Consider the following 23841-nt stretch of genomic DNA (forward strand, 5'->3'; position numbering starts at 1 on the left):
TCATTGTGAGACACACGTTATCTTACACAGCACTGAGAATGAGAAAGGCTGCCTATTACGCAGTGATCAGCTATGATTGTAGGGGGCGCCCCATTTCAGAGGGGTTGAGACATGAAAAGGACATCTTAGAATTGATGAAATATGGTTGTTATAGGACATTGAATAAGGCCCTCTCTCTGGGCCTCAGTTTCCCTAACTATGAAAGGGGCCGAGGACAGCACCTCTGCCAAAATCAAATGAATTAGTACATATGAGAGCAAATTGTAGAAGACAGAGTTTCTGGAGAAGCAGCCAGTGAACTCTGGTGTGGAGCAGGAGGAGGCAGGAGGAGGGGTTCAGGGAGGGAGGGGCCCATGGTGGGAGAGGCGGATTTGCCACCCCCACCCTTCCCTGCCCCCCACAACATCATGTCACTAGGACGCATCTCCTCCTTGTGTGGAAGTGATACAGGCACTGTGCAAAAAGTCCGTCACATACAGAATGGAAGCAACAAGGAGAAATTATAAGTCACCCGTCACTCTGCCTCTGAAAGATGCCCCTGGCGTGTTTTCTCTTGGTGGCCACTCTCCACGGCCATGGCTGGCTGGGGCTCAGGCCACTCCCCCACCCCTGGGCTCAGCCTGGACCCCACTCTCAGCCTGGACCTGATGGGGCAAAACCAGAAACGGGCTCATTCTTTTCATGGTAACCAGCAGAGGCTGTGGCAAATGTACAGTGCAGTCGCTCCTCTCCCCTTTCCTGCTGTTTCCATTGTCCTGTGGCCCCATCCGGTCCCCTCCGCCTGCACACTCATTTCTCACTGAGTGGGGCTGTCGTGTGGTGTGGCTGTGTGTTCTGCTTTGTCATTGTAATCCTCTATCAGGCATATTTTTCCGTTTCAACTCCCAGTGCTTTTTCTCTTCTGTTCTAGCCACAGAATGGACTGCTCTGTGACTTTTTTAAAGCTACAATTATATTCTAACAGCTGCTCACAGCCAGTGTTACAACTGACATTTAAAGACGCCTCTCCATTTCCTTCTGAGTTGCCTTTCCCCTGCGAGATAGGGAAGTCAGAAGAGTTTCCCAAGGAAAACTGTACTGAAAACTGATGATTTGTGGGTTTTCGTCTTCGTCAGCATTTGTTTAGTAAGTGCGTATGTCATTAGGTAGTTTATGTACAAGTGAAAGCAGTGTGGCTCATTGCAAAGCTTTGTCCCCCAGGTAATAGTAAGGAGGAGTCAGGTTAGCGAGCGTCCTAGAGCATCCTCAGGTGTGGACACAGCGTCTGGCCTGCTCCTCACTGCCTCTTGTGCTCCTGCCAGGTCTCCAGGGACCCAGCGGCAGCAGCTGCCCTCCTTCAGGTCCCAGCCTCAGGTGCGCCCGTGACCCGCTCCCTGGGGTGGCGGAGCTGGCTTCCACTGTGCTCTGTCTGTCAGACTGCAAAGCCCACGCTCCACACCTCTCTGATTTGCCTTTTTCTGCTGCAGCACCTGCTTCCCTGAGTTCTTCCCAGGGTCGTGCTTTCCCGGCCTTCTAGAAGCAGGACCCATCAGGACAGTGGGCAAGAGGAGACCCTCCTGCTCCCTCTGTAGCACAGAAGTCTGACTGTCAGAGCCTGGAATTTTCTGGGTCCCCAAATGACCTGGAGCCTCCAAATACAGCCTTGAGGGTGGGAAAGGGCGGAGCCGGTCACCTGCTATCTCTGGGGCCGTGGCAGGGACAGGGCAGGGGCAGTGGGATGGACTCAGCCTTGGATCGTTTAAGCAGTGGCTTCCCCTCTCTCCCAGCATGCCTGAGGGGGACACGGGAGGACAGATGGGGCCGCGGGCCTGGACTCGCTCCAGCCTGCTTCAGGAGGAGATTCCCAGCAGCTGCTGTCAGTGGCTTTCTTGTCCATAGAAGCAGGAAGGGGCTGTGGGTGATGGCATTTACACACCTCGCCCATGCACAACTGTGGGCACAAGTGTTTCTGGAGACATCAGATGGCCTGGTCGTAGGTTCCCTTGCCCAGGACTATGGGGCTGAGGGCGGCTCTGAAGTTCTCATCACAGCTCAGCTGTTACAAGCCACGTGACTGTAAAAATTATGCACTTTTCCTGTATCTCTGCTTCCTCATATGTAAAAAATGTGGATGGGCCATCCCTGTGGCCTAGTGGTTAAGTTCTGCACACTCCACTTTGGCAGCCCAGGTTTGGTTCCTGGGCGTGGACCTACACCACTTGTCAGTGGCCATGCTGTGGTGGTGACCCACATAGAAAATAGAGAAAGATTGGCACAGATGTTAGTTCAGGGCCAATCTTCCTCAGCAAAAACAAACAAACAAACAAAATGCAGATAAAATTAGGACCGACCTCACAGGATGGTCTTGAGGATTAAATGAGGCCATCTGTGCAAGGCCCAAGGGCCCAGCCTCTTACTACTACTCACTGAGATCCCATGTGTGTGTCTTGGCCAGCGATGACCAGATCCTGGAGCGCTGTGGGGAGGACGCCATCCACTACCTGTCCTTCCAGAGACACATCATCTTCCTGCTGGTGGCGGTCAACATCTTGTCCCTGTGCGTCATCCTGCCCGTCAACCTCTCGGGAGACTTGCTAGGTACTGAACCCTCGTCCATGTCTGAGTTGGGTCCGGGCAGAGCTGTGGCCTTAGGGGGAGGGGCTCATCGTGGTGACCAGAACCCCAGGATTCGTGCACACATTCAGATGTGAGGGTCTCAGGGTGACTTTCAAGACTTTTCCATCTGGTTAAAGATCTGGAGAAGAATCCACCCCAAACCTGGGCCACGAGCTGGGCCCCTAAATCAATTCCAGTTCTATCTAAGTAGGAGGAAGAAACCAAGGTCTATAAAATCAGGGCCTCTCAGAGAGTGGTTCATGCTTTCCTGCCCCAACTCAAATCAGGAGGTCACGGTTAGTGGAACAGAAGATGTTTGTGATGCTCAGGGTGAAAATGAGAGCTTGGAATTATATTTCCAAGCAACTGCAGCAATCCAGCTTCCAAAATGCCATCATGAGTCTACTTCTTATGCCCAGGGATTCCTAACTTTGGTTTTGGGAGCAGCTTAAGATGTTTCTAGATTTCTCAAGGAATGCTGCAAGAATCTCCAAGCAAGATGAATTCAAATTTGACTTTGTCCCCATGGTAGGTTGAGAAGAAGGTGTCAGGGAGCATCTTGGAGTAAGGAAGAGGCCATGGGTGGCGTAGCTCTGAAAAGACTGGACAGATGTTGTTGTCCTCTGACTGGTCTGGCCATGTCTTGCTTCTCCTCCTCAGAGCTCCACAGGCCAAGGCTGGTTATACCCCCTTCCCACCTCCCCCGTGTGGCTTTGGAACTAAGTATCTGTGCTTCTCTGCAGACAAAGAGCCTCACAGTTTTGGGAGGACGACGATAGCCAACCTACAGACTGAGTGAGTGTGGGGCTGGAGGGGCAGGGTGCTGATGGGGGAGAGCAAGGGAAGGCAGATTCTGGAGCCCGGGGTCAGCCAGAGGTCGTCCAAAGCGGGCAGGCTAATGTCTGAAAGTCCCTTAGCAGCAAGCTTGTTGCTGCCTATGGGCAGGGACACGCCCCAGGCAGCCGCCGTCCTGCGGTGGGTTTTAGGAAACAGGGAGGGCCTTGTGCGTCTGGGGTTCAGTTGTCAGGACAGGGCCGGGGGAGCTCTCTAAGGTGTTCACTGTGGGCCACACGGCCTCTGTTGGAGGCATCTGTTGTGATGAAGCCATCGTCCTCGGCCCAGTGCCGTGAGGGTAACCAAGCCCCAGCCCTTGCACCCTCAGTCCCTGCCTGGGAACCGAGCCCTGACGACAGGTGTTGTCCCCCTCCTCAGCAACGACCTCCTTTGGCTGCACACCGTCTTCGCTGTGATTTACCTCTTCCTCACGGTGGGCTTGATGCGGCGCCACACGCAGTCCATCAGATACACAGAGGAGAACCTGGTGAGTGAGGCGGGGGCGGGCTGTGCTGGGGAGGGTCTCAGGCGGGAGCTGGAAGGGATGGCAGCCAGGCTTATTCTGCAGGACCGCCACAGCAGGGAGCTTGAGGAGGGGCCTCTGGAATCTGGTTTGCATAGTTGCACTCCGAGTTGGCATTATCTTCTTTTTCTTTAATTTTCGGATACATTGTTTTAGGATTCAGATATTTTCCCCTCATTCTGCCAACTAGCCCTTAGATTTGTGGGTTTGGGCTTGTAGTTACTGATTCTAGGTAACTTTTAAGACATTCAGATTGAGAGCAGCCCCCTCTCTCTTTGCAACCACAGCTTCTATTACTTGGTCCCAGGCCTGGGTCCTGCATTGATCTGCTGTGTGACCCCATTTGAGTCACTTCCCCTCTCTGGATTCTTGCTCCGTCTCCTGTTGTGCAGAGGAGGTTCATAGAACTGCTTTGGAAATGTGTTCTTTGCACAGCCTGGAAGGAGATGCTGTGTCACTGACAGGCTCCGGGGCTCTCCCAGGCTACGGGAGAACACCTGAGCCTTCCTAGTGCCCCTTGTTCTCCTTTGGGAGCTTGAAGGGGTGGAAAACCTGGGCCCCCGTGCAGGCTGGCTTCCCTCATGTCTGTTCTCCCTGGTGTGTTGCTCTGGCAGGTGAGGCGGACGCTGTTCATCACAGGACTCCCCAGAGATGCCCAGAAGGAGACCGTGGAGAGCCACTTCCGGTGAGCAGGGCTGTGGATGGGAACGGGAGCTGGGCACCCTCCAGGCGGGATCGGCACAGTCCCCCGGGGCAGGCACCTTAGGTGAGTGCCTTACGTCTTCCCCTTGGGCACCTGGTGTGGTCCGAGAGGGACCTGGCCCTGCCACATGAGCATTGAATGGCTGCCCTGTGCCAGCTCTGCTGGTGCCGTGGAAGGGCTCGGGACAGGACTGCCATGGGTCTTGGAGCGGGGCTGCCTGGATTTACATCCTGGCTCAGATACTCACCAGCTGTGTGACTTTAGCCACAAGTCATTTAACCTCTCTGACTCTTATTTTCCTCATCTGTAAAATGGGGACAAAACCTCACAGGTTGTGATGAGGATTAAGTAAGTTAATGCTGTCACAGTACCTGGCCAATAGCAAAAATAGATAGAGCACACTTATAAGTGTTTTACTATGAGCCTGAACGTGCGTAGACATTTTCTAGGCTGGGGGTCCTTTGCTCTCCCTAGTCCTAAAATGTCTAAGACCTTCAAAAGCGTCACAAACTGAATAGGCTTTCAGTGATGGCCCAAGATAGGTAGGACCTAGAGCGGGCAAGGAATCTATTCCTTTGGGTGGGTAGAGGGGATAACAAACAGTGTTCATTTTTCCCCGGGAGAAGTGCCAGCTGATTTAAAGCCAAGTGGATATAAACTTGTCAGTTTCAGTTTCATGCTATTAAAAAAGGTCTGTTTGTATTCAATTTCAAAATTTTCCCCTTTGGTAAAAGACAAAGAGAAAAGAGGTTTCCACCAGCACAGAGATGAGCAGCGTGATAGCTCTGCCACCCTTGGAGACTAGGGTGTCTCTCCTACGAGGGGTCTCTTTTCTAATGGCCTTCTTTTGCCTCCGGCCCACGCTGGGCACAGGGACGCATACCCCACGTGTGAAGTGGTGGAGGTCCAGCTGTGCTATGACGTGGCCAAGCTGATGGACCTGTGCCAGGAGAGGTAAGGGAGGGCTGGGGGGTGGGCGTGCATGGGGGAAGCCGGCCCGCAGCTTTCTGACCCCTCCCCTCTGAGATGCCCACCCTCCTTCTGTGCTGGCCTTGGCGCCCCCGGCGGGGGAGGGAGGTGGGTGGCTCTGCCCCATTCTTCTTGAGAAAGCTGAACTCCTGGTTCTGGTGGTGACCAATGGTGGATGGTGGGTGTGGGGTCCGTACCACAGGACTGAAGTTTGTCCCCCTCCTGCAGAAAAAAGACTGAGAAAAGCCTGACCTATTACACGAACCTGCAGCTGAAGACAGGCCAGAGGACCCTCATTAACCCCAAGCTCTGCGGCCAGTTCTGCTGCTGTGAAGTGCCCGGGTGTGAGTGGGTGAGGGCCCACTTCCTGGCCAGGGGCGCGGGTGCTGGGTGCCCCTGACAGCTGCCTAGGGCCACGTCCTCACAGGGGATGTGTCCTCTGGTAGGAGGACGCCATCTCCTACTACAAGCGCATGAATGACAGGCTGACGGAGCGGATCACACAGGAGCAATGCAGGGTCCGGGACCAGCCCCTGGGAATGGCCTTTGTCACCTTCCAGGAGAAGTCCATGGCCACCTAGTGAGTGTGGGCATGTCCCAGGCACCTTCTCGACTGACTCCCTGTCCCCTTCAGATGACTTGCTGTCCCTCTTGGATAGAGATGGTGCTGCTGAATTAGCATCTCTGGGACTTGTCTGGCATTTCTATCTCCTTCCCTGGGTGTGGCTGGTAGGCAGCCATCACACTCCCTCCCTCTGTGAGCCCAGCCTGTGTTGAGTGACAGCCGGGCCTGGGTGATTCTGGCTGAGCCCCTGTTGGGTTGATGTGGCCTTACTCACTGCTGGGCCGTCACCAGCTGCCCCGGGGGTCCCACTGCCTTTGTGTCCCAGCCTTCTGCCAGGTGGGATGGATGGCGTCCTCCTTCAGATGTGAACTCTGGGACCACCGATCCTTCTGGGTGGGCTTCCCATCTCCTGCCCATGCACAGCTATGTGGGAAGAGCCCTGGGCACCGCAGGGCTGTCCCTGCTGCGGAGAGCCTGGCCTGGGCATTCATTCCCACAGTGCACCTTGGCCTGGGCTCCAGCTCGTAAAGTGCCCTCATGCCTGGGATCTGGTGTCACCTGGCCTTGGGAGCAGCAGGCGATGGGGTTGGGTGCGTGGCGCGGAAAGGAGGTGGCCCAGCAAATGCCCCTTTCCCTGCCTTGCCTGCTCTGACAGCATGTACCCTGGGGACAGGCTCCTGGTTGTGCCCTGCAGACCCTGAAGTGAGGGGCCGGGAGGAGGACGGTGGAAAGAGGAAGGGCGTTCTGAGACGGGAGCAGGGGGGCTGGTGGGTTCCTCATGAGAGGATAAAGGGGGAAAGAGTGGTGAGGGTTGAGATGGGAGTCCTTGGGAGGGAAATCTTGGAGTCACAATGGGAACAAGCACATGTCTCGTGCTGCTATGGGGCCTGGGGAAGAAGAGAGGGACGGAAAGGTGGGGCCACTGGCAGAGGGTCCGACCATGCTCCAGCTTCCTGGGCGGGGCAGAGGGGGATGGCCCTGAGGAGGAGTGGAGTGTGGGGTAGTGCACACAGCGTGGATGCTGGAGTCACACAGATGGGGCGCAAAACCTGCCTCGGAGAGCCTGATGTTCCTGTCTGTGAGATAGGAATAGGAACCCCTGGCTTGCAGGGGGGGTTGTTCTGAGGATTAAACAAACCCCTCCACGTGGTGTGCCGAGCAGGGCATCGCTTTCACAGTGTCAGTGATAATGGACAATCATGCAGCACAGCCCTCTGCCCTGAGGCTCCCATGTGTGTACGTGGTCCCCCGCGTGGTCTGGGCCCTGGCATATCTGTGTTTCCCGGCAGCATCCTGAAAGACTTCAATGCCTGCAAGTGTCAGGGCCTGCGGTGCAAAGGGGAGCCCCAGCCGTCCTCCTACAGCAGAGAGCTCTACCCCTCCAAGTGGACTGTCACCGTCGCCTCTTACCCCGAGGACATCTGCTGGTAAGCGCTGGAAAGAGGCCTGGGCACTGGTGGGGGCCGCCCGGTCCCCTAGAAGCAGCGATGTGAGCTGGCGCTCAGGGAGGGCTGCACAGGTCTCCTGCACCTCTCTGGGCAGGGGTGAGGGTGACCTGGGGGTGCATGTCCTCCCTGGCGTGTCACTCCAGCGTTGCTCCCTGGCATCGGCAGTGTCCAGTAGGTATATGATGTGAGCTACACATGGAATTTTAGAATTCCTTGTAGCCACATTAAACAAGTAAAAAACTGTGAAAGTTAATTTTAATAATATCTCTCCCTATATATTGAAAATATTATCATTTCAACATGTGTTCTGTTCTTTAAAAATTGAGAAGTCTTACATTCTCCTTTTCATACTTATGGTCTTTGAAATCCAGTGTGGAGTATATACTTCCAGCACATCTGGATTTGGAGCAGCCCCAGTTCAATGCTCAGTAGCCACATGTGGCTCATGGCTACCATATGGGAGAGTGCCACCTGAGGTCAAGTGTCAGCGGCCTGTCTAGCCTGGGGACACGCTGGTGAGCTAAGCCGTGTCCACAGGGCCTTCTCGAGCCTTAAGCTCGGTGTCCAGGGTGAGGGCAGCCCCAGCGGAGGCCCAGCCCTCTGGCTGTGCAGCCCAGCCTCAGGTCCTCGCCCAGAGCGAGCTTTGGGGGCTTGCCTCCACTGGGCTCTGGTTTGGCCTCTGACCGTTCTGCTCCTGGGTTCGTAGGGCTGTCTAAATGTGGGACTGGTTTGTGGGTCTGCTCTAGATGGGGTGAGAGGCCAGGGCAGGTGCCAGCTGCGTCTTTGTGCCTTTGTCCCCTGTCTCCCTCCTCCTTGCACCCCCAGCCTGTGGCCCTGATGGGAAGAATGTGTCGTTAGTCACAGAGTATCCCAGACATGTCTAAGAAATGCTGTGTCAGAGGCTTGTTTGGTTAGCTTGGGTGCGCATGGCATCCCTTTGGTTGGTTCTGGTCCCCCAACTCTAGCTGGGGAGCCACGTCAGCACTGAGTAAATGATTTTCGCTCTGAGCTCACAGGGACCCCAAATTTGACCTTCCCATAGCTGAAGGTCAGTGCATAACACTTGCCTGTACCCCTGAGGTCGAAATGAGCCCTCAGCCAGAGCGCTCAGGCTAGTCTCTTACCTTGCCTAAATTTGACCTTCTGACCCACGTAGGCTGTGAGTAGGGTTGGCGTGTGGGTGGCCAGGGTCTGGGAGATAAGCCCCCAGGGCCTGTGTCCTCTCCTCTGCAGGAAGAACCTCTCTACCCAGGGCCTGCGCTGGTGGGTCCAGTGGCTGGGCATCAACTTCACTCTCTTTGTGGGGCTCTTTTTCCTGACCACGCCCTCCATCATCCTGTCCACCATGGACAAGTTCAATGTCACCAAACCCATCCGTGCACTGAATGTGAGTGACCATTCTGCAAGGCCTATCCCAGGTGGGCTGGTGGGTGGGGGAGGAATGGGACCCGAAGGATGTGGGGGACACTGAACCAGGAGGTCATGTCACTCAGCTTGTGTCTGTGTTTTAAGCCCTGAGGGGGCATGAACACATTTATTACAGTGTCTCTATAGTAATGATTTGTATATATATATATTTTTTAGTGGAATCAGCCTAAATGTTCAGCAGTAGGGGTTATTCAAGTTGAATGGGGTATATTCAGTCTGATAGAATGTTAAGCATCCATTAAGAAATTGTATGGACTTTGTGGCGGACCTGGGGGACTTGTGATGAAAGCAGAATGTGGAATTGTCTCTAAGCAATGGCCATAGCAATACGTGTGTGTGATGGATGCCGTGGGGACCAGGCAGGAAAGAATGAAAAGAGCTTTGTTGATTTGGGTCCAGAATCATGAATTAATTATTCCTCTTACATTTCAGTTTCTGATAATCTTGTTATAAAGTCATTGATTCTAAATAGGGAATCATGATTTTTAAAAGTCTTAGATGAATCGGTGAGAACAGCTAAACACGCCCTAAATTGGCATCTACTTAAAGAGATATTGGTTTCCCATAATTAGCTTTGTTGAAAGATCACCTTAAGTCTTTTTCTTTTTTTCCAACCCCACTTGTCATTCAGTTAAGCATGCTGGGAAAGCATGCTGGACTGGAGGTCAGAGGTCCTGTTCCTCACTCGGCCATTCCTTCCCTGGCTGATGGATTCTGAGCCCTGGCTTTTCATCCCAAAACTGGAGTTAAAACACCTGCCATCTGTACTCACGGGCTGCTGTGGTGTGGATCAAATAGCTAACGTGTGGTTGAAGCTCTCTTGTCTGACTCAGTATATAATAAGACACACATAGGATACCTTAGGCAGTTTTGTTTAGATTTCAAGCGTGGAGATGTTCATTCCTTTGCCAGTCTTTGGATATGTGGTCAATGCCTGTTCTTTTGAGAGTGGGTCTGCTGATGAGAGTTCCCGTTGACTCTTTTACTTAAACCACCCCCTCATTTCATTGTTTGTGATTCCAGTTGTGGTTTCTTTTTTTTTCCCAATTATTTTATTGAGGTTGTAATGGTTTATCACATTGTGTAATTTCAGGTGTACATTATTATTTATCAGTTTCTGTATAGACTGCATTGTGTTTACTACCAATGTTTAATTTTTATCCTTCACCATATATGTGTGTCCCTTTACCCCTTTCCCCCAACCCCCACCCCCAATTCCCTCTGGTAACCACTGATCTGTTCTCTTTGTCCATGTGTTTGTTTATCTTCCCCATATGAGTGAAATCATGTTATGTTTGTCTTTCTCTGGCTTATTTTGCTTAACATAATACCCTCAACGTCCATCCATGTTGTTGCAAATGGGATGATTTTCTCTTTTTTTTATGGCTGAGTAGTATTCCATTGTGATATACCACATCTTCTTTATCCAATCATCAGTGGATGAGCACTTGGGTTGCTTCCACATCTTGGCTATTGTGAATAATGCTGCAGTGAACATAGGGGTGCACAAGTCTCTTTGAATTATTGATTCCAAGTTCTTTGGATAAGTACCGAGTAGTGGGATTGCTGGTCATATGGTATTTCTATTTTTAATTTTTTGAAAAATCTCCATACTGTTTTCCATAGTGGCTGCACCAGTTTGCATTCCTACCAGCAGTGTATGAGGGTTCTCTTTTCTCCACATCCTCTCCAACATTTGCTATTTTTTGTCTTGGTAATTATAGCCATTCTAATAGGTATAAGATGATATCTCATTGTAGTTTCAATTTGCATTTCCCTAATAATTAGTGACATTGAACATCTTTTCATGTGCCTATTGGCCATCTGTATATCTTCTTTGGAAAAATGCGTGTTCATATCCTCTGCCCATTTTTTGATCAGGTTGTTTGTTTTTTTGTTGTTGAACTCTGTGAGTTCTTTATATATTTTGGGATTTAATCCCTTGGTGGATATATGAGTTGCAAATATTTCCTCATTCTTGGTGGGTTGTCTTTTCATTTTGTTCATGATTTCCTTTGCTTTATAGAAGCTCTTTAGTCCAATGTATCCCCATTTTTAAATTTTTTCTTTTGTTTCCCATGCCCGAGTAGACATGGTATTCGAAAAGATGCTGCTAAGAATGATATAAAATTTTTCTTATATTTTTCTTCTAGGAGTTTTATGGTTTCAGGTCTTACATTCAAGTCTTTAATCCATTTTGAGTTAACTTTTGTGCAGGGTGTAAGATAATGGTCTACTTTCATTCTTCTACATGTGGCTGTCCAGTTTCTCTAATACCATTTATTGAAGAAACTTTTTTTTCTCCTTTGTATATTCTTGGCTCATTTGTTGAAGATTAGCTTCTGTAGATGTGTGGTTTTATTTCTGGGCTTTCAATTCTGTTCCACTGATCTGTGTATCTGTTTTTGTGCCAGTACCATGCTGTTTTGATTACTTATAGCTTTTTAGAATATTTTGAAGTCAGGGATTGTGATGTCTCCAGTTTTGTTCTTTTTCCTCAGGATTGCTTTAGATATTTGGGGTCTTTTGTTTTTCCATATAAATTTTGGGATTCTTTGTTCTATTTCCATGAAGAATGTCATTGGGATTCTGATTGGGATTGCATTGAATTTGTAGATTGCTTTAGGTAATGTGGACATTTTAACTACATTTATTCTTCCAATCCCTGAGCATGGAATATCTTCCCATTCCTTATGTCATCTTTGATTTCTCTCAATGTCTTATAGTTTTCAGTGTATAGGTCTTTCACCTCCTTGGTTAAATTTATTCCTAGATGTTTTATTCTTTTTGTTGCGATTGTAAATGGGATTGTATTCTTGAGTTCTCTTTCTGCTAGTTCGTTATTAGTGTATGGAAATGCAAGTGATTTTTGTAAGTTGATTTTGTACCCTGCAACTTTGCTATAGTTGTTAATTATTTCTAATAGTTTTCTGGTTGATTCTTTAGGGTTTTCTATATATAGGATCATGTTGTCTGCAAACAGAGTTTCACTTCTTCCTTTCCAATTTAGATCCTCTTTATTTCTTTTCTTGCCTAATTGCTCTGGCCAAAACCTCCAGTATTGTGTTGAATAAGAGTGGTGCGAGTGGGAACCCTTGTCTTGTTCCTGTTCTCAGAGGGATGGCTTTCAGTTTTTCTCTGTTGAGTATGATCTTGGCTGTGGGTTTGTCGTATATGGCCTTTATTATGTTGACGTACTTTCCTTCTATACCCATTTTATTGGAAGTTTTTATCATAAATGGATGTTGGATCTTGTGAAATGTTTTCTCTGAGTCTATTGAGATGATCATGTGGTTTTTATTCCTCATTTTATTAATGTATTGTATCACATCGATTGATTTGCAAATGTTGAACCATCCCTGCATCCCTGGTATAAATCCTACTTGATCATGGTGTATGATCCTTTTAATGTATTCCTGTATTCGGTTTGCCAATATTTTGTTGACGATTTTTCATCTATATTCATCAGTGATATTGGTCTGTAATTTTCCTTCTTTGTGTTGTCCTTGTCTGGATTTGGGATCAGGGTGATGTTGACCTCACAGAATGAGTTAGGAAATGTTCTGTCTTCTTCAATTTTTTTGAATAGTTTGAGAGGGATAGGTATTAAATCTTCTTTGAATGTTTGGTAGAATTCTCCAGAGGAGGCATCTGGTCCTGGATTGTTGTTTTTTGGAGGTTTTTGATTACTGTTTTAATCTTTTTACTTGTGACTGGTCTATTCAGATTCTCTATTTCTTCTTGATTCAGTTTCGGGAGGTTGTATGAGTCTAAGAATTTATTCATTTCTTCTGGGTTGTCCAATTTGTTGACATATACTTTTTCATAGTATTCTCTTATAATCCTTTGTATTTCTGTAGTATCCATTGTAATTTCTCCTCTTTCATTTCTTAATTTTATTTATTTGAGGCTTCTCTCTCTCTCTCTCTTTTTTTTTTGGTGAGTCTGGCTAGGGGTTTGTCAATTTAGTTGATCTTCTCAAAGAACCAACTTAGTTTCAATGATCCTTTTTACTGTTTCTTTTTTTTTGTCTCCATTTCATTTATTTCTGCTCTAATTTTTATTATTACCCTCCTTCTGCTGACTTTAGGCTTTGTTCTTCTTTTTATAGTTCTGTTAGGTGTAGTTTAAGATTGCTTATTTGAGATTTTTCTTGTTTGTTGAGGTGGGCCTGTATTGCTATGAATTTCCCTCTTAGGACTGCTTTTGCTGCATCCCATAAGAGTTGGTATGATGTATTTTCTTTTTCATTTCTCTCCACTTTTTTTTTTTATTTCTCCTTTGATTTCTTCATTGATCCATTGGTTGTTCAGTAGCATGTTGTTCAGTCTCCACATGTTTGTCTCTTCTCCAGCTTTTTTCTTGTAGTTGATTTCTAGTTTCATAGCATTATGATTGGAAAAGATGCTTGATATGATTTCAGTCTTTTTAAATTTATTGAGGCTTGACTTGTTTCCCAGCATAGGGCATATCTTTGAGACTGTTTCATGTGCTCTTGAGAAGAATGTATGTTCTGCTGTTTTGGGATGGAATGTTCTATATATGTCTATTAAGTGCATCTAGTCTCGTTTTTCATTTAAGTCCACTATTTCCTTGTTGACTTTCTGTCTGAATGATCTATCCATTGATGTAGATGGGGTGTTGAGGTCCCTACTATTAATGTGTTGCTGTTAATTTCTCCTTTTAGGTCTGTTAGTAGTTGCTTTATATACTTTGGTGCTCCTGTGTTAGGTGCATATATATATTTATAAGTGTTATGTCCTCTTGGTGGAGTGTCCCTTTAATCATTATATACTACCCTTCTTTTTCTCTCACTGCCTTTTTTATCTTGAAGTCTACTTTGTCTGATATAAGTATGGCAACACCTGCTTTCTTTGGTTGCCGTTAGCTTGGAGTATTGTCTTCCATCCCTTCACTCTAAGCCTGTGTTTGTCATTAGAGTTGAGATATGTTTCCTGGAGACAGCATATTGTTGGGTCTTGTTCTTTAATCCATTTAGCTACTCTGTGTCTTTTGATTGGAGAATTCAATCTGTTTATATTTAAAGTGATTATTGATATAAAGGCTTAATACTTCCATTTTATCTCTTGTTTTCCAGTTGTTCTATATTTCCCTTGTTTCTCTGCCCTTGCATTTCAGGTTTTGTGTGATGGTTTTCTCTTTATTTATGATTTGTGGCTCCACTCTGATTTTTTGTTTAGTGGTTACCATGAGGCTTCTATAAAATATCTCATAGATATGATAGTCCATTTTAAGAAGAAAGAGCCTAAGCAGCTTCCATTAGCCTAAGCAGGTTCCATCCCTTACCTCTTCCTCATCTAAGTTATTGTTTTCACAAATTATTCTGTTTTGTATTGTGAGTTTATGATTAAAATGAAGTGTTTACATTTATTTTTGATGCTTCCCTTCCCTTTATCTTTTATGTTATAATTGTTTGCTACCCTGCTCTGATAGAGAGCTGCAATTTTCTGGTTTTGTCCATTTATGTATCTTCTTGCTCAAGGCTTTGTGAACCTTTGCCTTTTTGTTTCAGGCATGAGGGCATCCTTGAGCATTTCTTCTAAGGGAGGTTAGTGGCAATGAACTCCCTCAGCTTTTGTTTATCTGGGAAAGTTTTTATTTCTCCATTGTATCTGAGGGATAGTTTTGCTGGATAGAATATTCTTGGTTGGATGTTTGTCTTTCAGTATTTTGAATGTATCATTTCATTCTCTCCTAGCCTGTAAGGTTTCTGCTGAGAAATCTGCTGAAAACCTGATGGAGGTTCCTTTGTAGATCATTCTCTACTGCCTTGCTACCCTTAATCTTTTTTCTTTGTCATTGATTTTTGACAGTTTTGCTGTTATACGCCTTGGAGAAGGTCTTTTTGCATTGATGTAATTAGGAGTTCTATTGGTTTTATATAGTTGTAAGTTCATTTTCTCCCCCAGGTTTGAGATGTTTTCAGCTATTATTTCTTGAAACGAGCTCTCTGCTCCTTTATCTCTCTCTTCTTCCTCTGGAATACCTATAATCCTTATGTTGCATTTCCTAATTGAGTTGGATATTTCTCAAAGAATTTCTTTATTTTTTTTGTAAGTCTTAGCTTCTCTCTTCCACCTGAAGCATTTCTATATTTCCGTCCTATAAATTACTAATTCTGTCCTCCATAATGTCAGCTCTGTTTTTTCAGGTTTCTAGATTGTTTTTCAAATCTCATTCATTGTGTTCTACATCTCCAGAATTTCTGTTTAGTTTTTTTTTTTTAGAGTTTCAATCTCTTTTGTGAAGAATTTCTTCTGCTCATTAATTTTATTCATGAGTTCATTGAACTGTCTTTCTGAGTTTTCTTATAAGTCATTGAGTTTCTTTATGTCTGCTACTTTGAATGCTCTGTTATTTAGATTGCAAATTTCTGTGACTTCAAATTGGTTTCTAGAGACTTGTCATTTTCCTTCTGCTCTGGAGTGTTAATGTAGTTCTTGATGGTGTTTGACCAAATGATCCTCTGCTGCTGCCTAGTGGTGGTATCAGGTCATGGATTCCACCTGCCACCGCTGCGGGGGTCAGGAGCTGTGTTGTCTGAACCTGCTGTGTCTGCTGGAAGTTGTGTGACAGGGCTTGTCTGCATTTGCCTGCTGGCCGCAGCCACTTGGTGGGTCACACACTCATGTGCAGGCACTCTGGTGTGGATCCACTGCCTTGGCCAGAGACAGGCCAAGCTGGTGTGCTAGGCCGGCGGGGAGGGGTGCTTTCTTTCATGCACAGGCCTGCTCGGCACCCACGGGCGGTTTGCCTGGCCTGCTGTGCTTGGTGGGGGTGCCCACATGGTGGCTGAGCTGTACCACTCAGTGTAGAGTGTTCCTGCAGGCTGGGCTGCCACTGCAAAAGCAAAAGTGTTCGCCTGCAGGCCGGCCCATTCCTTTGCCTCCTCCTACAACTGCATGCCAGCTGTTGCATGAGGACCTATGACCTAGATCGCTGCCAGTGGGGAGGGGGAGGGATCTGCTCACCTCCTTCCATTGCTTCCTAGGGATCCAGTACCCCCACTTTCAGATGTATGGCTGCATGGATCTCTCAAACATCCTATTGTGCTTTGTAGGGAATCTTCTGTTGGTTAATGAATATCCATTTGGTTGTAACTTATCGGAGAGAGACTAAGGGAACAGCTCACTCCACCATGATCCTGACGTCACTCCCTCCAGTTGTGGCTTCTTATAGTAAAGCAAGATTTCGAAGCTACTTGCCAACCTGTTCTAAGGATGGAGTTTCCTGGGTTCCATTTCATTCTGTCTTTTACAGTCTATTCACTCTCATCTAATTCAAAAGTATTTTTAAGAAATTGGCCTTGATCAAGTCTTTTGAAAGTATCCAACTTAGTTTTTAAAGAAATTTTGTCTCTATTTTGATGCACGTTTAATTAGGGAAAGTAATCAGTTAATCAAACCATGTAATTATGATAACAAGTACAATGGGCATAGACAGGACTGGGAACAAACGCGAGGCAGTCCTGGTAAGTCCAGGTGGAGCTGAGAGGGCAGGCCAGCTGGGGAGAGCCCTGGCCGTCAGTGTTCTGTCTTCCCTTGACATCCGTCATTGGTTTCCTCGAGGGAACCGAGGAGGTGGTCTATCTGGTCAGTGAGACGAGTGGAGTTCAGTTGCATGTGAAGTTACTTTCTTTGCTCTAAAGAGCTCTACAAATATCAGGTGCTGTTGATGTCTATTTATCCAATATTATGGAGTATCTACACTGTACCAGACATAGAGTTAGTTCTAGGGGTCAAAGATGACCAAAACCTGACCCCCGGAGTTCACTGAGCCACCATGTTAACAGGCCATGGCCTCAAAGCTCCTGTGGCCCACACTCCCCCAACTCTCTCTGCTGTGGACCTTGTTTTCTAGAACCCAGTCATCAGCCAGTTCTTCCCAACCCTCCTCCTGTGGTCCTTCTCAGCCCTGCTCCCGACCATCGTGTACTACTCTACACTGCTGGAGTCTCACTGGACCAAGTGAGTGCCTGGGAGCTCAAGGCCCCTCCCCTGAGAAGGATGTCTCTGATGCTCCCCTCCACGGGCAATGAGCACACAGCAGGGCCCTTACTGGGGACACCTGGAGAATGTGGGGGACTTTGAGGGCTCACCTCTGACTTCCTGCAGGTCTGGGGAAAACCGGATCATGATGACCAAGGTCTACATATTCTTGATCTTCATGGTGCTGATTCTGCCCTCTCTCGGCCTCACCAGGTACACGTCACTGCCTCCTGCTCTCATTTCAGAATCAGGGTTGCATCTGGAGAGCACTGTCCCCATGAAAATAGAAATGGTTTGGGACTGGGTGCAAATCTCTAACAATATTTAAGCCTGTCACGCCCACTTGGAGTGCAGGTGCGCTGGCCCACTGATTCTTCTGGAGATGGATCTTTCTTGCTTAGAAAAAAGCTTAAAAATAAAACTTATCACAGATTTTCTACTTAGGTGGAGGGTCTAATCCTGGCTTTATTTCTCAGGAAGAAAGTTTCTGTTAAAAAAGCCCCTGATAAGTTACATTGTAGTACGTAGCATCTTAGAGAACAAATGTAGATTTTCAGATATGGCCTGTTTTTCAGAGCAGGAAAAAATGAAAACGTGTCTCGTGATCACAGGGAGTGTTGGAAATAAACCCTTACGGGATTCATTTTTCTTTCAGTCTGGATTTTTTCTTCCGATGGCTCTTTGACAAAACTTTCTCAGAGGCCTCTGTCAGGTTGGAGTAAGTATCAGCCACGTTGAGTTTCGGAGCCATGGTCTCGGGTAAATGTCCCAACGGAGGCGCCAGCTGGGGCTGCACTGGGGGAGGGTGGTCTGTGTTTCAGAGCAGACATCTTCCTCCCCGAGACCACAGGGCTGGGGCTTCCCCACCACCCCTACCACGTTCCCGGCTGGGATGCACCAGGCAGAGCCTTTGGCTGCCCCACGGGAGCTGACCACTTTGTGCTATGTGTGCAGAAATGTGGTTAATTTTTTAGGCCACAACTCAATCAGTGGCAGTCTCGTTCTTTGAAACTTACTTACTGAGAACAGGGCCACTGGGGGGGAAGGGGTTGCTGGGTCTCAGTGGTGTGGGGGATGGGGAGGGAGAATGAGGTTTAAACATTGCCACCAGAATGGCCGTCTGCACTCGGGATTGTTTTTGCTAGGAGAATGGAGTTAAATTTCTTGCCTATGTGGGTCCTCGTTAGTATTTTAAGCTTGTACCACACCCACGCAGGGGAGGAAAAGTTTTTCCTTCTTCCCTTCTAGGTTCTTTGGCTGGTCTAATAATTGAATTGACGTAAGACAGATTAACAGGAGAAAAACAAATATAATTTCGTACGCATGGGAGCCCTTAAAAATAGGAGACTTGAAGTGACCAGAGCAGGCAGCTCTTAGACCTTTTAGACAAAGAAACAATAAATTTGTAAAGAATTGACAAGATAAAGGGGTTCGGACTTGGGATAGCAAATTAGTGAAGAAGTAACGAGGTTTGTTTGTAGAGTATTCTGGGCCCTAAACCCCCTGTCTCTGGGGATGAGGATGCCTTCTGCCCTCCTGGAGCAGGGCGGGTGATTCATATGGGAGAGCTCCTGCTTCTGGGGACAAAGGCAGGTCAGAGGGTCCTTCCTGTACCAGCTGCTTCTTAAGTAACTTTAATTCAAAATAATCAATATGCCAAAGTGGCACATTTTTTTTTTTTTATTTTTTTTAAAGATTTTATTTTTTCCTTTTTCTCCCCAAAGCCCCCCGGTACATAGTTGTATATTCTTCATTGTGGGTCCTTCTAGTTGTGGCATGTGAGACGCTGCCTCAGCATGGTCTGATGAGCAGTGCCATGTCCGCGCCCAGGATTCGAACCAACGAAACACTGGGCCGCCTGCAGCAGAGCGCGCGAACTTAACCACTCGGCCACGGGGCCAGCCCCCAAAGTGGCACATTTTGTGGTGGCGTATTCTGCTCCCCTTCACCCACTTAACAGTAATACCTGTTATTAAGGAAGGCACCGTGCCAAATGCTTTATTCTTTTCTCCTTTGACCTTTACAACAAGCCGTGAGGTAGATACTCTGATTCTCTCCATTTTACAGATGAGAAGACTGAGGCCCAGAGATGTGGAATAACTTGCCCAAGGTTGTCCAGCTAGTTAAGAGAGAGCTGGGATTCAACCTCCGCCCTTCTTGCTGTATACTGTAGGTCCCAGTATAGGCCCTCCTGCTCGGGACTGACTTTTCCAACGGGCTGTTTATAGGGAAGGCTGGCCATGCTCACCTAGAAGGATTCAGTGAATTATTTTAAATGGGTTCTTGCTGGAAAGCTGATGACTCGGGAGCTGGTAGCCACAGACAGACACAGGTACCCCCAACCAGCTCTTGTCTAGGTTGACAGTGACTTCCAGGTTGCCAGATCCAGTGGTCAGCTCCCAGTCCTCGTCTTATGTGATCTATCGGCAACATCTGACACCTTCATTGCGCCTTCCTCCTTGAAACACTGTCTTCACTCAGCTCTGGGTCTCCCCTCCTCTCTCTCCCATCCCACGCGTCTCCTTCTCAGCCTCCTTGGCGGCTCCTTCTGCATCTCCTTGGGCTCTAAATACAGGCTGTCTGAGGGCTCCGGTCAGTCCTCGATCCACTCCCCCTCTGCAGGTGACCTCAGCTAGACCCATGGCTTTAATGCCACCTGACAACCCCTGAATTATAGCTCCAGCCTGCACCTGCAGACTCCCACATGCAGTGGTCTGCCGTGGCCCCACTTGGAGTTCTGCTGGGCATCACAGACTTCACCTGCCCCAAACCAAACTCCTGACTTCTATCCCCAAATCTGCTGCTCCCACACATTTCCCCCACCCGTTACTCTGGTTTTCCAGTTGCTCTGGCAAAACCTTGGAGTCCTCCCTTTCTCCTCTCTTCCCTCCATCAGCACGTCCTGACAGTTCTGTCTCCAGGATGGATCTAGAATCCGACCATGCTCACCTCCCCCACCACAGCCGCCCTCGTTCTGCACATGAGGTCAGCAGTGGCCGTGTGTGGTCTCCTGGCCCGTGGCTCCCTCCCCACAGCCAGAGCTGCTCCGGGCGGCCTGCACGCCTGTCCACCTCACCCCCCTGCCCGCCCCGCCCCGCCCGTTGTTCCACTGACGTGCCAGGCGTGTTCTTGTATCTGTTGTTTCCTCTGCTTGGAATGCTTTCTCCCCAGGCTTCTAGATGACTCTCTCTTGCCCTCCTCCATGTCTCTGGCAAATGTCACTTCATCAGCAAGGCCTCTCTGACCGCCCTGTGCAGCCTAGTGAGCACTGCCCGCCCTGCTTCCTGTCCGCTGCAGCACCTAGGACACCTGGCGTGCTGTGTATCCCCTGGATTGTGTGCGTCCCTAGCTAGGATGTGAGCTCCAGCAGTGCGGGGGCAGGGTCTTATTTTATTCTCAGGGTCTAGAACAGAGCCTGGCACATGTGTGTGCTGCCTACACGTACCAACTGAAGGATGAGCATCATCTCAGGGACTTGCTGCTTCTGCCCGGCCGAGGGGCCCTCTCCTCCCGTGGGAAGGAGCCTCTCGGGGCTCTCAGCTCACACCCGCTGGTCCCCAGGTGCGTCTTCCTGCCCGACCAGGGCGCCTTCTTCGTGAACTACGTCATCGCCTCAGCCTTCATCGGTGGCGGCATGGAGCTGCTGCGGCTGCCCGGCCTCATCCTCTACACCTTCCGCATGATCATGGCCAAGACGGCCGCCGACCGCAGGAACGTGAAGCAGGTGCGGGCTGGCAGGGCGGGCAGGGCTCCCCTCCCTCTGGAGCTGCCACCGCGGCACTTCCCCAGGCACCGTGCTGCGTGCTTCTCATCAGGGGTGCAGGGCCGCCTCTGCAGGGGGCGAGGTAGGAGAGCCTGCGTGAGTGTGGCATGGTTTCACGATTCTCCACTCACACTCACAGGCTGGAGGAGAGTTGGGAATTTTGCACTTTAACCAGTCTGATCACACACATCCGTACAACTGAAGTCCACGAATGCCTTTTCCAGGGGCAGTCATTTGCATAAACTCTTAAGATTACCGCAGAGGTCAAAGGCATTTTGGGCTGCGGGCATTTGTTCTGAGATTCCCTAAACTGGGTGGCGTGGGTTCTCTTACTCTCCTTTGCCATTGTGGGCACCGTGCGTGGGAAGCTGGAGAAGCTATGCACTCTTTCGTTTATCCTCAGCACCCCTAGGAGATGGGCGCTGCTGGTACCCTACTTTGCAGATGCACAGACTAAGCCATTGGGAGGTTAAGCGCTTGGCCCAGGACACACGGCTTTAAGGGGCAGAGCTGATGTTGGGTCTGATGCCGAAGTCTGTGGGGGGATCACTCTACAGTCTCTCCTCAGACACATCCTCTCTGCCCTCCAGAGGCTCAAGGGCTGGTTGGGTTGACATGATTTGAACAAGACAAACACTAAGAAAACATAAATTACTGTACCTTGGGAGGTCTGGGTGTGAGCTGAGGGAAGCTGGAGAAGGCTTGTGGAGGGATAGAAAGGACCTCAAGAAGTGGGGGTAGCTGTGAGTCTCCCATTTCCACAGTCCTTCTCCACGCTGCTCTCCCCTTACCATCTGGAGGGCATGGAGGGGGATTTGGGTGGAACAAGCTTGTGAGCTCCTCACCACCACCTCCTCCCAGAACCAGGCCTTCCAGTACGAGTTCGGAGCCATGTATGCGTGGATGCTCTGCATCTTCACTGTCATCATGGCCTACAGCATCACCTGCCCCATCATCGCACCATTCGGTGAGTGGCCCTGGAGCTGGACTCAGGGTGGGTAGGATGGCTGATTCTGCCAAGCCCCCCAGGGACAGGCATCACCAGGGCGTTATGGAGACCCACCAACAGAGGACCTCATGTAGCTACAGGAACCACAAACTGCCAAGGAGACACACGGGACACCAAATTTAATTTCACTTCTCATGAATTCCTTCCACGAGTCTTCCAAATGATGGCCTCTCTCAGTACTTCTGGTCTGAGGCTCTCTGCCAGCTGACTACTTCATTCCTGGTCGATTCTCCAGCAGCAACTGAGACAGTGCCAGCAGTAATGATCGAGGCTCAGTTTGTGCCCTCGCCCTGGCTGGTCACCATTGCACTCCACACGGATCATCACACTTAATGCTTATGCAATCGTACAGGGCAGGTCTTGTTTCTGTGTCCTTTCACAGATGAAGCACTCAATATTCTGTTAGTGAGTAGAGCCAGGCTATGAATCGGACTGTTTGACTTTAAAAGCCAAAGGCTTGCAACTACAGTCATGTGCCCCATAGCGACGTTTTGGTCAAGGACGGACCACATGCACGATGGTGGGCCCATATGATTAGTACCATGGGTTGGCTGACCATAGCCTGGGTGTGTAGGAGGCTCTACCATCTAGGTTTGTGTAAGTACATGCTATGATGACGCATGTACTTCCGTCCTCACATGAAGCTGGAATCAGCTAACAACACATTTCTCAGAACGTGTTCCTGTCGTTAACCGACCCATGACTGTAAAAGAAAAAATCAGGAACTGGCAGAAAAATGGACACCTCTGGAAGCAAACAGAACACCCAAGAGACTGTTGATAGTGACATCTGAGGTTTAGGGGTAGGAGGAAGTTTCACTTTTCCTTGTATATTCTCTTGTACTATTTTAAAAATCTACAGTATCACTTTTTCAAAACAAAAAGATTTTCAAAAGAAGCTGACATAATAGAAAAGGCAGCACCCCTGTTCTGTGCTGCCGCTGCAGTCAGACAATTGGGCATCTGTTGACTGGGATGAGCGCAGGGGTCACCTTGTGGGGGAGAGGGCAAGGGGACTGGGAGCACTGAGGGATGGGGGGCTCAGCATGGGAGGGGTCCAGACCCCTGGGTGTAAGATAGCGTCTTTCCCCAAAATGATCCTAGCATTTCAGTGTTCCATGGGGACAGAATCACAGATACCTCGACTCCTTGGGGTCAGAAAGAGGCCAGGAAGGGGGAGGCGGAAGTGGAGGGGGGAGGGAAAGGAAGGGGAGGGGAGGGGAAGGGAGAGGAGAGAACATTAACAGCCAGGATAGGCATTTCTGCATTTAGCCCAATTCCGGGTTCAGGAGGTCAAAGAGCAGCCCGAGCCCCAGTTCCATGCACAAACAGCACCCCCAGGAGGAAGGGGGCAGAGGGGCCCTTGAGACCCAGCCGGGTCCCCAGCTCACAGCCCCGCCTCCGCAGGCCTCATCTACATCCTGCTCAAGCACATGGTGGACCGGCACAACCTCTACTTCGCCTACTTGCCAGCCAAGCTGGAGAAAAGGATCCACTTTGCGGCCGTGAACCAGGCTTTGGCTGCCCCCATCCTGTGCCTCTTCTGGCTCTTCTTCTTCTCCTTCCTGCGCCTCGGTGAGGGGCCCTGCTGACCTGGGGGGGCGGGGAGGGCAGGAGGCAGACCGCTGCCTCACATTCCAGCATCCACGCCAGTCACTCAAATCCCTCACTGCTGTAATAGCTTCAACTCAGTATCCAATCAGAAGGTGGTACCAGCATGAGGGCTGGTTGGGTGTCCAATGACAACATGGTACTCAGGGTGAGGACTGACATTGGGTGCAGATTGACAACCCAGTTTATGAGCTGGCCCAAGCTCAAGTGTAACCCTGGTGAAGGCCAGGTCGATTTTCCCAGACAGGCTTAGAGAGAAAACAGTCCCTTTATCAGCTATGAAGGGGCTGAACCAGGGGAGATGGGAAGCTGGTCCAGATTGCTTTTGGGGGTGTGGATGGGCTCAGGTGCTCACACCTCACAGTGTGGAGGGGGTGGGGGCACA

At 49.0% G+C, this 23841-nt stretch overlaps 1 protein-coding gene across 9 annotated transcripts in view; it reads left to right on the forward strand.

Moving 5' to 3' along the window:
• The window catches only part of TMEM63A (transmembrane protein 63A), a 37921-nt gene that overhangs the window by 10984 nt on the left and 3096 nt on the right, over positions 1–23841 (forward strand). For 7 of the 9 annotated variants that reach the window (XM_023632535.2, XM_001490778.5, XM_070256076.1 and 4 more), the window contains 15 exons: positions 2435–2577; positions 3339–3390; positions 3808–3916; positions 4567–4637; positions 5529–5609; positions 5853–5976; positions 6071–6204; positions 7479–7616; positions 8871–9024; positions 16947–17053; positions 17201–17287; positions 17730–17792; positions 20636–20798; positions 21699–21804; positions 23253–23420. In XM_023632535.2, coding sequence (XP_023488303.1) covers positions 2435–2577; positions 3339–3390; positions 3808–3916; positions 4567–4637; positions 5529–5609; positions 5853–5976; positions 6071–6204; positions 7479–7616; positions 8871–9024; positions 16947–17053; positions 17201–17287; positions 17730–17792; positions 20636–20798; positions 21699–21804; positions 23253–23420 — 1700 coding nt within the window. Of the gene's footprint in view, positions 1–910; positions 1126–2434; positions 2578–3338; positions 3391–3807; positions 3917–4566; positions 4638–5528; positions 5610–5852; positions 5977–6070; positions 6205–7478; positions 7617–8870; positions 9025–16946; positions 17054–17200; positions 17288–17729; positions 17793–20635; positions 20799–21698; positions 21805–23252; positions 23421–23841 lie in introns of all 9 variants that reach the window. The other 2 variants (XM_070256080.1, XM_070256081.1) reach the window with 1 other exon arrangement.

Source organism: Equus caballus, chromosome 30 (assembly GCF_041296265.1).
Source record: "Equus caballus isolate H_3958 breed thoroughbred chromosome 30, TB-T2T, whole genome shotgun sequence".
Taxonomy (NCBI): domain Eukaryota; kingdom Metazoa; phylum Chordata; class Mammalia; order Perissodactyla; family Equidae; genus Equus; species Equus caballus.